At 46.1% G+C, this 12,448-nt stretch overlaps 1 protein-coding gene across 1 annotated transcript in view; it reads right to left on the bottom strand.

The window, feature by feature from the left end:
* The window catches only part of NSMCE2 (NSE2 (MMS21) homolog, SMC5-SMC6 complex SUMO ligase), a 277,066-nt gene that overhangs the window by 228,493 nt on the left and 36,125 nt on the right, over nucleotides 1-12,448 (bottom strand). The window contains exon 3 of the mRNA XM_054984764.1: nucleotides 996-1,102. Coding sequence (XP_054840739.1) covers nucleotides 996-1,102 — 107 coding nt within the window. The remainder of the gene's footprint in view (nucleotides 1-995; nucleotides 1,103-12,448) is intronic.

The raw sequence follows: 12,448 nt of genomic DNA, 5'->3' as shown, positions 1-12,448 counted from the left end.
TCCGGCGGCAGCAGGCAATAGGCCGGCCAGCCCGCCAGCCAGGGAGGCCAGAGGCTCGGGCCCAATGACGCCCCAGGGGCGGGGGGAGGAAGCACCAAGCCTCCCACCCAGGAAGGGCTGGGGCCAGGTGTTGCTGCCAGCCTTAGCCCAGGTAATGGGGCTCACCTGGGGCGCTGGCAATTGGGGAGCGGGGCGGGGCTGCCCCTAGAGTGGGAGGGGATAAAAGGGGTCAGGAGCTTCCCAGCCGAGGAGGAAAAACAGGGAGGCAGGTCCTGAGGGAAGGACCGTTCCTGGGCCCAGAGGCTGTGCTTGCCAGCCACCTACATGGCTTAACAGCCCTGGGCCATCTGAGGCCAATCAAAAGAGAGGCTTGGACCCCTGGGGCCAGCTTACAGGCCGCCCGCCCAGCCTTGGAGGGACCAAGACCCCCCTGGACCCGCCGTCTGCGAAGACCGCACCCCCGCCACAACGGACCCGCCGGGCACGGCGCCCCCTGCTGACGGAGAACCTCACAAAGACTAACAAAATTAGTGGCAGGGAAGTGAGCTGTGGCTCACGGAAGCTCATACCCTACCACTAATTTTGTTACTCTTATAGGTGCTACTGGGCTCTTGCTTTTTTTCACTCCTTCCCAGTATACTTCTTAAATTACTCTTCTTCTTCCCAGCACTAAGGCATCCTCTGTGTTCATGGCTCCGCCTCTATGGTAGCCTTTTTGTGGTTGGCTCCACCTCTTGCAGCAGCGCTTTTGTGGTTGCACCCACCACCCTGTGTCAGAATTCAAAAGATGCCCACAAACTCAAAAAAGGTTGTGGACCCCTGATCTACTCCCTCTTTGTTGCTCACAGTTTGCAAGCTTCCACCACAATTCTGTATCTTTGCCTTGTTTCCTAAACTTCACAGGAATCAGTGCTGAAACTTCAGCAGGGTCCCCCAAAATGAAATTTTAAAATATATAAGCCCCTTTCATACTTCACGTCTCTACAGTCATTTACCTGATTTACAGTATCTTCCACTGCTTGCATATAATGGCTTACTTCTCTGCTCATGGCTGCATATTCCAGCATCACCTTTTCCATTTTATTCACGTCTTCCATGTCATCTGCAAAATAAAGAGTTTGGGTTTTTTTAAAATTTTGTATCTACATTTGTGCTTTCGGACAATTAGGGCTGTGTCTCTAGAGCAGTCAAATAAACACCAGGTCAGGACCAAAAGAAAAGAGGCTGTGAGGAAAAGCTGCAAGCTTTAAAATCTACTCATATTTGTAAATTAAGCCACCAAAGCTGAAATCCCGCACTCTGCACACACAGAGAACAATGCACAGAGTGGCTCTTTTAGAGGTACGTTCTAATTACCGCTCTAACTCTCAAACGATCACTGTGCAGGTTCTATCATATTCGCTCCAAACTCTGCTCTAATCATAATTGAGCCCCTAATTACAAACTCCCTTTAGAGTTTTAAACTCGAATGCTTTGGCACACACATTCCCGTAATGCTATTTATTTGAGAACTGTCCTGCAGCGAGAGGCAGACGCATCGGCTAAGCAACTTCACAGTGCTTTCACAAAGATGATTAGATTCTTGGATTGCCAAGGAGGGCCAAGGCCAGGGCACAGCTCTTTAAACGGCTGTGCCATTTTAAAAGCTTCAAGTCAATTTCAAGTATCAGGAAGGAAGGAAGGACTTTGCCTCCTGCTGCTTAGACAGGATTAAAGTAATCCAAGTTGTGAGCATGAGCCAACCGAGAGTACCAGTCTCTCAGCTGCCTGGTCTGACGAACGTCGTTGACCCCGAAAGCAGGGCCTTGAACTCACAATGTGTCTTGTTATGAATTGTAAATGTTGAAAGAATTTCAAGGTAAGGATATTTGACTCGCAGTAAATATGAATATTATGAGTGCTTGACTTGTGCTAAATACGAGCATTATCAGCACTTTAATTCTGCATTACAAGCCTGCTATTTGTGTGCCACATGAGATGCCGCTGTACCAAAAGTATGCCAAGCAACACTGCCAGGTAGGCAGGGCTTTTTTTATGGGAAAAGAGGTGGTGGAACTCAGTGGGTTACCCTCGGAGAAAATGGTCACATGGCTGGTGGCCCCGCCCCCTGATCTCCAGACAGAGGGGAGTTGAGACTGCCCTCCGCGCCCCTGAGAGCAATCTAAACTCCCCTCTGTCTGGAGATCAGGGGGCGGGGCCACCAGCCATGTGACCATTTTAAAGAGGTTCCGGAACTCCGTTCCCCCGCGTTCCCCCTGAAAAAAAGCCCTGCAGGTAGTGAATGTAAAACAGGTCCCCTCCCACGCTTACTTAGAAGCATCCGTCTGCTTGCTTTGCCTTTCTAACACCAATACCCTCTTCCTCTCGAGTCTACTGCTATATCTTCCAAGAAAGCCATGCATGTTGCAAGCCTAGGTTAGAACAAGCTGCTCCCAAGAAAGCGAACCCCTTTGCCACGCATATGAATTATTCTGTTGCAGGGGACACAGTGGGCAGCACCAGAGAGGAGAGGGCCAGAATGGTCTCTGAGAAAGGCAGACTGTAACTGAAATAAATCATAAATAAAATGTGGGGTCACTCCACATCCCATTCCCTCGAGGCACAGCAGGACTGCAGTCCAAAGCTGTCACTCACTGGTACAGCATCTGCTTGGCAAGCAGAAGGTCTCAGGTTCAATCCCCGGCAACTCCAGCTAAAAGGAGCAGGTGGTAGGTGATGTGAAAGATTCCTACCTGAGACCCTGGAGAGCTGCTGCCAGTCTGAGTAGACAATACCGACCTTGCTGGGCCAAGGGCTGGTTCAGAATACAGCAAGTTCATGTGTTTGGTTAGAATCATGGATTAAAATTTTGCCTCTGTGCTCCAAAGTAAACCGGCAGAGCTAAACTGAAGGGCATGCCACCCAGTCACAACACACAAACTGGACAGCTTCCTTTCTCCTTAACTTTTGGGTGAGGAAAGCAGCTCAAGAAATAGATTTTCCTTCCAGTTCTGATTTTAAATCTAGCAGACACTTTATATTTCAGGCAAAGACACCTTTTACCTACTTTATATTTCAGGCAAAGATACCCAAACGGGAATGCCATGCCACTGACGAAGACATTGCTCAATCATAATCGATGAAAACGCACAAGCTTTATATTCACAAGATCTCAGGGATTCATCCCTGGCCCTTCCCATGACCGGATCACAGGAAGCAGATCTTGTGAAAAACCTCTCGGTCTGAGATCCCAGAGAGCTACCCCTGGCCTAGGAAGAAGATTCCGTACTGGTTATCCAATGGTGTGATTCAGTACAAGAACAAGTCATCTGCTCCACTTACCACGGTACTGAAGTAATATGTTGCTTGCCCTCCACCTCCAGCCACTGCTCACCTGGCAGGAGTGGGAAATAGAAGGAAAATGGGGGGCATGCAGGACAGGATAGGCCAATTATGTCAATACCAGCATGACCCAGAAGCGACAGTCTCGCCAGGGCTGATTCAGTAAAAATAAGCTCCCCAAAACTATATTCGGGGCTGATTTTTACCGAATTATCCCTGGAGCAACCCGTGGCAGAAACGATGTCATCAGACCAGGACACAAGTGCACGCATACAGGTCACACACCCTGTGTCCCACACACCCACTCCCCCCGGTTTGAGAGGGGACCTGGCACCCCTGTGAAATATCGATAAAATGGCATGATTCTGGTCAAATTATCAGAATCTTGCCACATTTCAGAATCTGATCAGAAATATGGGGCAGGACGGCAGAGCAAATACTAATCAATTTATGGCGGGGGGGGGGAAGACATGCACACTGCAGCATGTTCATTTTTAAAATTAATTGTTTAAAATATTTGTACACAGTTTTTCTCCCCAGTGGGGACTCAGAGCAGCTTACAATATAATTTCTCCCCTGCATTTTTTAATCATTACAACTCTACAAGACAGGTTAGGCTGAAAGAGACTATGACTCCATGGGGTCTCCATTCATTCTGGTCTTGCAGCTTGGCTCTCTGACTGTGGTTCAATGGACTTTTCAACTGTCACTTGTCCAACATTCCGCCAAGCTGCCTACATTTCCCATCAAAACTTGAGGGAAGCTGGCAAGTGTCCAACCTGTGTCAGGCGTCACTTGTAGCTTGGCTCTAAGACTCTCAGGGTAGCATACATAGTTCTTCCACCACCATTATACTCTCAGAAACACATTGGGAGGTAGGTCAGGCAAAGGGAAAGCAGCTAACCCAAGGTAATCCAGTGAACCTTACAGCCATGTGGGGCATCTCAAATTTGACTTCCTCTTCTTTATTCCCCTCTGGCTCTTGGTAGTTTTATTCTGAAACCTCTTGGATTGCCAGCCTCCAGAAGGATCTTGGAGCTCTCCCAGAATTACAACTGATCACCAAGTAACAGAGATCAATTCCCCTGGAGAAAATGGCTGCTTTAGAGGCTGGACTATATGGCATTATTCCCTGCTGAAGTCCCTCTCCCAACCCTATCCTCCCACCTAGTTGCTTCCCCCAAATCTCCGGGAATTTACCAAGCTATAGCTGGCAACCCTAGAAACATTTGTTAACCATCTCCCCCTTCCCAAAAGACCTTTTTATTCATATCCTTCATCATACAACCAGTCATCCTCTTTGACAACATACCTATTAACTGTGACAGATGTTTCCCAGGTTCTTTAACGCACAAGTTATATTTTTAACCTGTTTTGTAATCAAAAGCCATTTTTACAGTTCTTGGGAAACCTCAGCACATGTGTTACTCAGAGAGACACCACCCTAATTTTATGCAAGCGAGATTGTGAGAGAGAGGGAGAATGTTTGGTGTGTATGTCTAATTTCAGTTACCAACACCTAGTCATTAGGCAATCAGGGCATTTTGTGCAGAAGTTGTACTTAGTGATTCATCATATTGCCTTAGAAATATTTAATGGAAACACAAATGCCCTCTCTCACTGAACTGTACTACAGACTACAATTAGCCCCCTTCCCCATAAATGCTACCATGAGAAAATTACAAGAACTGACTCAGTATTTTCTAATTCACAGGAAATAATGGAGGCATGTTTGAGTGGAGCACATGGAAATTAAGCAAACCCCCAAAAGAGAGCCAGCATGGTGTAATGGTCAGAGCATCGGACTAGGATCTGAGAGATACAGAATCGAATCCCCGCTTTGCCATGAAAGCTTGCTGGGTGGCCTTGGGCCAGTCACACACACACACGCAGCATAATCTACCTCACAGGATTGTTGTGAGAATAACAGTGGAGAATGGGAGAATGTCATGAGCCACTTTGGGCACTTATTCGGGAGAAAAATGAGGTACAAATGAAGTCAATAAACAAATGAAAAGAGGGACGTAATTTATTGTTTAAAGGAGAAACAATGCTATATAACATCTTTGAGAAATCCTCTTTTATTTATTTTTATTTAACAAAATTTATGTCCTGCCTTCCTGTGGGCCAGCAAGACGACTAACAAATTAAAACATACATACTAAAATCACATTACAAAGCCATTAAAATCAACCAAAATACATAATAATAATAACAGCGACAACAATAACATTCGATTTATATACCGCCCTTCAGGATGACTTAACACCCACTCAGAGCGGTTTACAAAGTATGTTATTATTATCCCCACAACAATAATCACCCTGTGAGGTGGGTGGGGCTGAGAGAGCTCTGAGAGAGCTGTGACTGACCTAAGGTCACCCAGCTGGCTTCAAGTGGAGGAGTGGGGAATCAAACCCGGCTCTGCAGATTAGAGTCCCGCGCTCTTAACCACTACACCAAACTGGCTCTTAACCACTACACCAAACTGGCTCTCATAAATAAAAGAGTTAGAATTAGAGCTTTAAAAACATACAAAGTCATAAGAACAACAATTAAAACAGCCCCACGCAGAGCACATTACAGTAATCTATTCTTAATGTAACCAGGGCAGGCACCACAGTAACCATATATTTTCTGCCCAGGAAAGGACACAGCTGGCTAACTAGACAAAGTTGGTAAAAAGCACTCCTGTCCACAGCTGCCACCTGCTTATCCAACAGTAGGCCTGGGTTCAAGAGCACCCCTAAAACTATGAAATTTTTTATTTATTTATTGACTTCTTATATACATTATAAATGAATAAATAAATGAAGGTTTTCAAAGACATGATATATCATTCTTTTAAAAGTCATTCTGCCTGTCTTCTAGTTTGATTTCACCCACCTCGGCCATTGCAACATATAACCCGGTATTGCTTTCACAGAAAGGACATGTAAGCAGTCCAAAAGTCAAGAGTTATCTCCTCATTCAGTTGTGCAATCCTTCCCTTCTGGCCCCAATTCTCAACCACGGCAATTCCTCCCTAGCAAGGCTACAACATCACAAGCAGCCAGTAACAAATGCCAAACTGCATTACCTCACACGTTTGAGCAAGCCACATTTAATTGACTGCAACCCTGCTTGCATGATGCTGATCTTGGAAAGAGATGCTTGTGACTGCTCTCTTGACTCTGCTGAAGATTTGGAGCAGTGACAGGAGGCAGAGATCTCATCCTTCTTGGAATCCATGCCCTGGCCACACAGGAAATCTTGGGTGCGTTTGCTTTTGGTTTTGAAGCATTTTTCCAGCCAGTGTTTGAATTCCAATATCAATGAATTACACTTCATTTTATGTTAAAACATCCTACTATAAAAAAGGCTGTGTTCCTGACAACTCACTTCCTACCTTGGTGCACCTCCAGATGGCGCTGCCGTGGAGGGAAGCCCAGACGAGGCAGCCCGTTCCTCCAGAGAGCGCAATGCGACAGGAAGCCCAGGCTGGGATCAGGCACAGAGTAGGCAGCAATGCCAACCCCCCACCTTCACCCAGCTGGGATCAGGAGCGGAGTAGGTGGCAATGCCTAACTCCCCACCGTTATCCAGCTGGGTTCAGGAGCGCAGCAGGTGGCAATGCCCACCCCGCCTTCACCCAGTTGGGATCAGGAGCGGAGTAGGTGGCAATGCCCGCCCCTCAACTTCACCCAGCTGGGATCAGGTGTGAAGCAGGTGGCAATGCCCGCCCCCCCACCTTCACCCAGCTGGGATCAGGCACAGAGCAGGCAGCAATGCAGGACACCAGTTCAATCCCCAGAATGTCCAGCTCAAAGGATCAGGTTGTAGGTGATGCAAAAGACCTTGGTTCGGGATCCCAGAGATTCTCCTGCCACTCACATTAGAATATACTGACACTCTTAGACCAATTGTCTGGCTCACCTTCATATGTACATACAAGAGCAACTCAGTAGTTACAAAGGAAAAGGCTACATACAGACAACTTTCAAAAGTAATTTTGAGTCTGGCACTGCTTTAATGTGGTACCCATACATATACACACACAAATCGTATCTTACAGTCATTTCTGGTCAAAAGGTTTTGCAGGTTTTCTAAAGAGAACAAAAACCTGCACAATCTGTTACCTAGAAGTGAAAGTGAAACCAATGTACACAAAACCGAACAGCAATCCCTCTTTAAAACTGCCTTGAGCTTTGTAAAAAAGGCCAAGTATCATCTTTCTCTAGTCACAGCAACATCTCAGAAGAGAGACAGAGTTATCTGCAGCTCTGCTACTTCCTGTGCCACTGGGAAAACATGACCAACCAAGGGCCATGGGGGAGGAATCTATACTGCAGCTCTTGCTCACACTAGCATCAACCTAAAGTGGGGCCAAATTCGTCCTTCTGTACCGCAACAACCCAAGCTTCCCCTACAAATCTTCACCCTTTCCACTGTTCCACCAAAAGAGGTGAAATTTCCAGAAATTATGATGTTGTAGTCATTTTTTCCCCCATTTTTTAAAAGAAAAAATTTGGTGGAAAAAATGGGGGAAATCTGGAATATGACTCTTAATTTTTGATACCTGAAAAGAAGGGAAAAAAAGAAACCTGAAACATCAAATTTTGTAATAAGGAAAAGAAAGTGTATTATTTGGACGGAAACAGTCTCATACAGTCACAACAGATAGGACCACTTCAAAAAGGATGTGGACAAAATCGAGAGGGCGCAGAAGAAAGTAACAAGAATGATCAGGGGTCTGGAGATCTGAGCCCTACGAGGAAAGGCTGAGGGCCTTGGGAATGTTTAGTTTGGAGAAGAGATTGAGGGGGGGCATGATTGCTCTCTTTAAACATTTGAAAGGCTGTCATTTGGAGGAGGGCAAGGAGCTGTTCCAGTTGGCAGCAGAGGATAGGACCCGAAGCAATAGACTTAAATTACATGCAGAAAAGTACCGGCTGAATATTAGGAAAAACTCTTTCATGGTCAGAGTCGTTCAAAGGTGGAATCAGCTGCCTAGGGAGGTGGTGAGCTCCCCTTCACTGGCAGTTTTCAAGAAGAGGCTGGATGAGTATTTGTTGTCAGGGATGCTTTAGGCACATCCTGCATTGGGCAGGGGGTTGGACTAGAAGGTCTGTATGGCCCCTTCCAACTCTGTGATTCTGTGACCTCCAGGATATTTGAATATCAAGTTAAATGATATAAAAATGAAAACCTTGAACTCTTGAATAATGTATTATGATTATAGTATATTAATTGTTGCTAGGCTTGCCAATCCCCCGCCCGGGGAAGGGGATCCCCTGCTCCCACCTCCTCCCCCCCCCAACCCCACTTACCTAGCCAGCAGGGGGCATGCCCCCAGGGTGCCCCCTCAGCAGCGCAGCGTGCCCCCACACCCTGCCGCGGCATGCACCTGCACCCCACAACAGGCCCATTTGGGGCCAAATCGGGCCTGCGGGGAAGCAATTCAGCCCTTTGGCGAGTGCAGGAGCATATGCTGGGCCGCCCTTTGACCCGTGTGATGACATCACTTCCCGGAGGTGACGTCATCGCGCATGCCAGAGTTGCATGGAAGACTTCAGAGGGTAAGTGCCAGGCTCCCAATCCCCCACCAGGGGACTCAAGGGACCTGGCAACCCTAATTGTTGCCAACATTATTCATATTTGAACAATAAATTTATCCTTGAAAATACATTGTATAGGAATTACAACTATCTAATGCTGCAGTGACAAAAACCTTGACTTAAAAAGTATTTCACCCATTACAAAAGGGGAAAAAATTAACAATTTTTTAGAGCTCTCCCGAATTCTTCACTTTTTTCCTTGGAAAAAGCCCTGGGAAGAAAAAAAAAGGGGGAAATGTTGTTTTCACCCCCCTCATTTTCTCTCCCACACCAGGCTAGGGTTTCCAGGCTGAACCTGGAAACTGGGGGAGGGGGTCAGGAAATAAATAAAAATATGACTATGAGCTATCTGATGTCCCATAGTCTTCTGTTACTTCTGGTTGTACTCCTGATGTGACATGCCAACAACTAGGCCGGAGCCTTACTTTTATTTATTTTCACCCTGCTGCTGCACAGAGCAGCGGTGAGCAACAGAGAAAATTACCTGCTTACCCTGGGCCTTCTCATTTCTTATCCCATCCCAGTCAGTCAGTCACCCGGCAACGTGGGCAGAGAACCAGCCCTAACTGCAGCACCGTGCCATGGGGAGCCCCCTCACACAGTCTAAGGATTCTGCCGTTAGCCCAGAACTCAGCAATCCCAAAACAGCTCTCCTTCTGTCAGGTAACCAGAGAACTTGTTCAAAGAGGTGACAGAATTCTGTTGTGTATCGTTGAATCCACCTTAAACTGTCACTGTTCTATAGAGTTGCCAGGTAACCAGCCGCCGGGGGAGAGGGGAGCGGAATTCTTCTGGAAGTGACCCCAGAAGCTTCACATTGGACCAACTGATTAAGAATCAGCCACTTCGGGGCCCAAATCACCCCTGCACAAAGTGCAGAAGCCCCCCCCCCCCCACAGCCACTGCAATGATGTCTCTTTTGGAAGTGATGTCATTGTGCTTAGCTGGGAGCACGCACGGCGCACGTTTCCTGGGCTGCCTACCAGTGGGGGATGATCAACGGGGGCTTGCCACCTCCCGCTAATCACCAACAATTCACAAACTGATGGGAGTTTTCCCGCCACTGGTGGACTCCTGTGAACCCTATTGGTCTATCAATAGGGTTCCCAGGTCCCTATACCCTCCCAATGGGAGGGGGTGGACCTAGAACTTACCTTGTGCTTCCTGAGCATCTTTTGCTCCCAGAGCTTGTGCGATGATGTCAGTTCGGGAAGTGACATCATCACACACTTTGGGAAGTGACATCAGCGAGCCCCCCAGGAGCATTCATTCCCCTGGTGCGCGCTTTCCAGGGTTGCCTGCTGGTGGCGGGCGACTGCCGGAGGATTTGCCCCCTCCTGCCAATCACCAGCAATTGGCAGGCAACGGAGGAGAGCGCCCGCCACCAGTGGCAACTGGGAAGTCTATCTATCAAGGTCTGTATGGCCTACTGTGACTGGCAGCAGCTCTCCAGAGGCTCAGCAGGTCTTTCACATCACCAGATCCTTTTTACTGAAAATGGCAGGGAATGAACCTGAGACCGTCTGCATGCAAAGTAGACGCTCAATCACTGAGCTTTGGCGCTTCCCAGACTATGGGCAGGAGGTCATATTTTGCTCCCACACTTAAAGGACTGTTCAATAAGCTAACACTTAAAGGCAAAGTGCATTCCTCTGCTACTCCAAGTAGCTTTTTTATGTAAGAAAGCAGTAATAAAATATGGCCCTGTCATCCTAACATCTGCATTCTGATATGGTACGATCTAGAATTTTACTGCCACGTTTAATGTGTTGAAATGGCTCAAAGTAGACACTTCCAACTATTTGTATTTCTAGTTGCTCGACGAAAAAGAAAGGTTTTTAAGACGCAAGGAGGTAAAATTAAGTCCAAAAAACTACCCATTGCCTAGACCTGGTTTGCACCAGCAGAAGAATAAGGTGGTAGAACGCTGAGGTGATGAACCAGACTAAACCACTTCAACTTGTAAATGTTGGTGTACATTTAGGAATGCTCCGCATGTCAAAAACCCTCTGCAAAAAGAAAGCCAGCACAACAAGCAAAGCCAGAGAAGGGGGAACACTTTCCCTGGCTGTGCGAGTTTTTATTTTGCATGTATTATTTTTTATTATTATTTTAATGGGAAGGAACATTCAAAGCTATAATCCTCCACCTGCAATTCCCAAACAAATGCCTTCTAGGATGGTAATCTTTCAACCCACTTCAGAGGAGCTGCAAGACAATGTGGTGAGGTCACTTAGGGGTCAATAAGATTCCTCCATGGCTTTGAGCATGGACTAGTTCCTCACTACAATAGACTGCCTGGCGTTTGGCATCTGTTTCCTGTCTCCACTCTCCACCTCCCTTGGTCTGTCTTGAAACTAGTGAGGCCATAATTCTAGCTCCCCCTCTTCCTGTCACATGACTCATGCATCCTGGCAGGTTCCAGTTTTGGAAAGGTTGAAAACTCTATAGGAAGCATACATGCAGAGCAGGAGGTTTTCAGCCCTCTCGTATACCACCAGGTATGTGGAGGGTGGTCGCTAACTAATGTAGCTCACCATTTTAAAACTCCTTTTTAATAGTTGGTTCTATCGCACTGTTGGTGGTCTTGTGAAATCATTAATAAATATTGGAAAGATATATTTAGAGAAATCAACCAGACTGCTAAACAAAACTTACCTTTTCTTCTGGAAACGGCACTCTTGGATTTTTGGCCCTCTTCTACTTGTACAAAAACCGAATTAGAAGTTATGTCACTAGTACGAGCCACGGCGCGTGTTGGAATTGCATTAGATTGGAGAAATAGTCATACCTCTATGGTTAGTGACTGGAGAAGATGTCTTCGGGATTATTTAATTATGCATAAAATTGCGGTCAATTTAGACATGCCAACTAATAATAACTCAGTAGAAAAGTTCATGCAGACATGGTATTGTATATTTGAACATCTGATGGAATATCATGTTTTGCCAAGCAATCCCTTTTACCAAAATTGTTTGGATCTGGCGAATGGATTTTTATATTTGTGTTAAATTATTGTTTTATATGTGATCTTCATTGGTAGGTAGTTCATAATAATTTAATTGATGTTTTAGATATTTTTGATCTGCTGGGTAATTTTTAGCTTTATTAACCATATGGATTAATGACTGTGTTATGTTTTAAATATTTTTTTTTAAAAAAGAGTTGGTTCTTCTATTATTCCAGTGATCTGGCAGCTCTCCCTTCCACACTAATGACATCTATCCTATTTCTATCCCCTCTTTGCTCTGAAGTGCTCAGTGTTGTGTATGTGTTTCTCCCATCCTCCAATTTAGTCTCAAAACCACCCTGTGAGGTAAGTTTTAGGCTTACAGGCAGCGAACCGTCTCAAGATTATCAAAAGCTTTCAGGGAAGAGTAGGGATTTGAACTGGGTCTTCCTAGCACCATAATCACTACACCAATCTTGCTTGAGATAATGCCGCACACAACTGCTGCCCAATCCAGGGTCAACCTTGAAGAAATTTCCCAGCAAGATATAGTAGCTTGAGAATTGGACAAGGATCTCTG

The sequence above is a fragment of the Eublepharis macularius genome, chromosome 7 (assembly GCF_028583425.1).
Source record: "Eublepharis macularius isolate TG4126 chromosome 7, MPM_Emac_v1.0, whole genome shotgun sequence".
In the NCBI taxonomy this organism is placed as follows: Eukaryota; Metazoa; Chordata; class Lepidosauria; order Squamata; family Eublepharidae; genus Eublepharis; species Eublepharis macularius.
The sequence above is the reverse complement of the archived record's forward strand: the minus strand, read 5'-3'. Positions and strand labels throughout refer to the sequence as shown.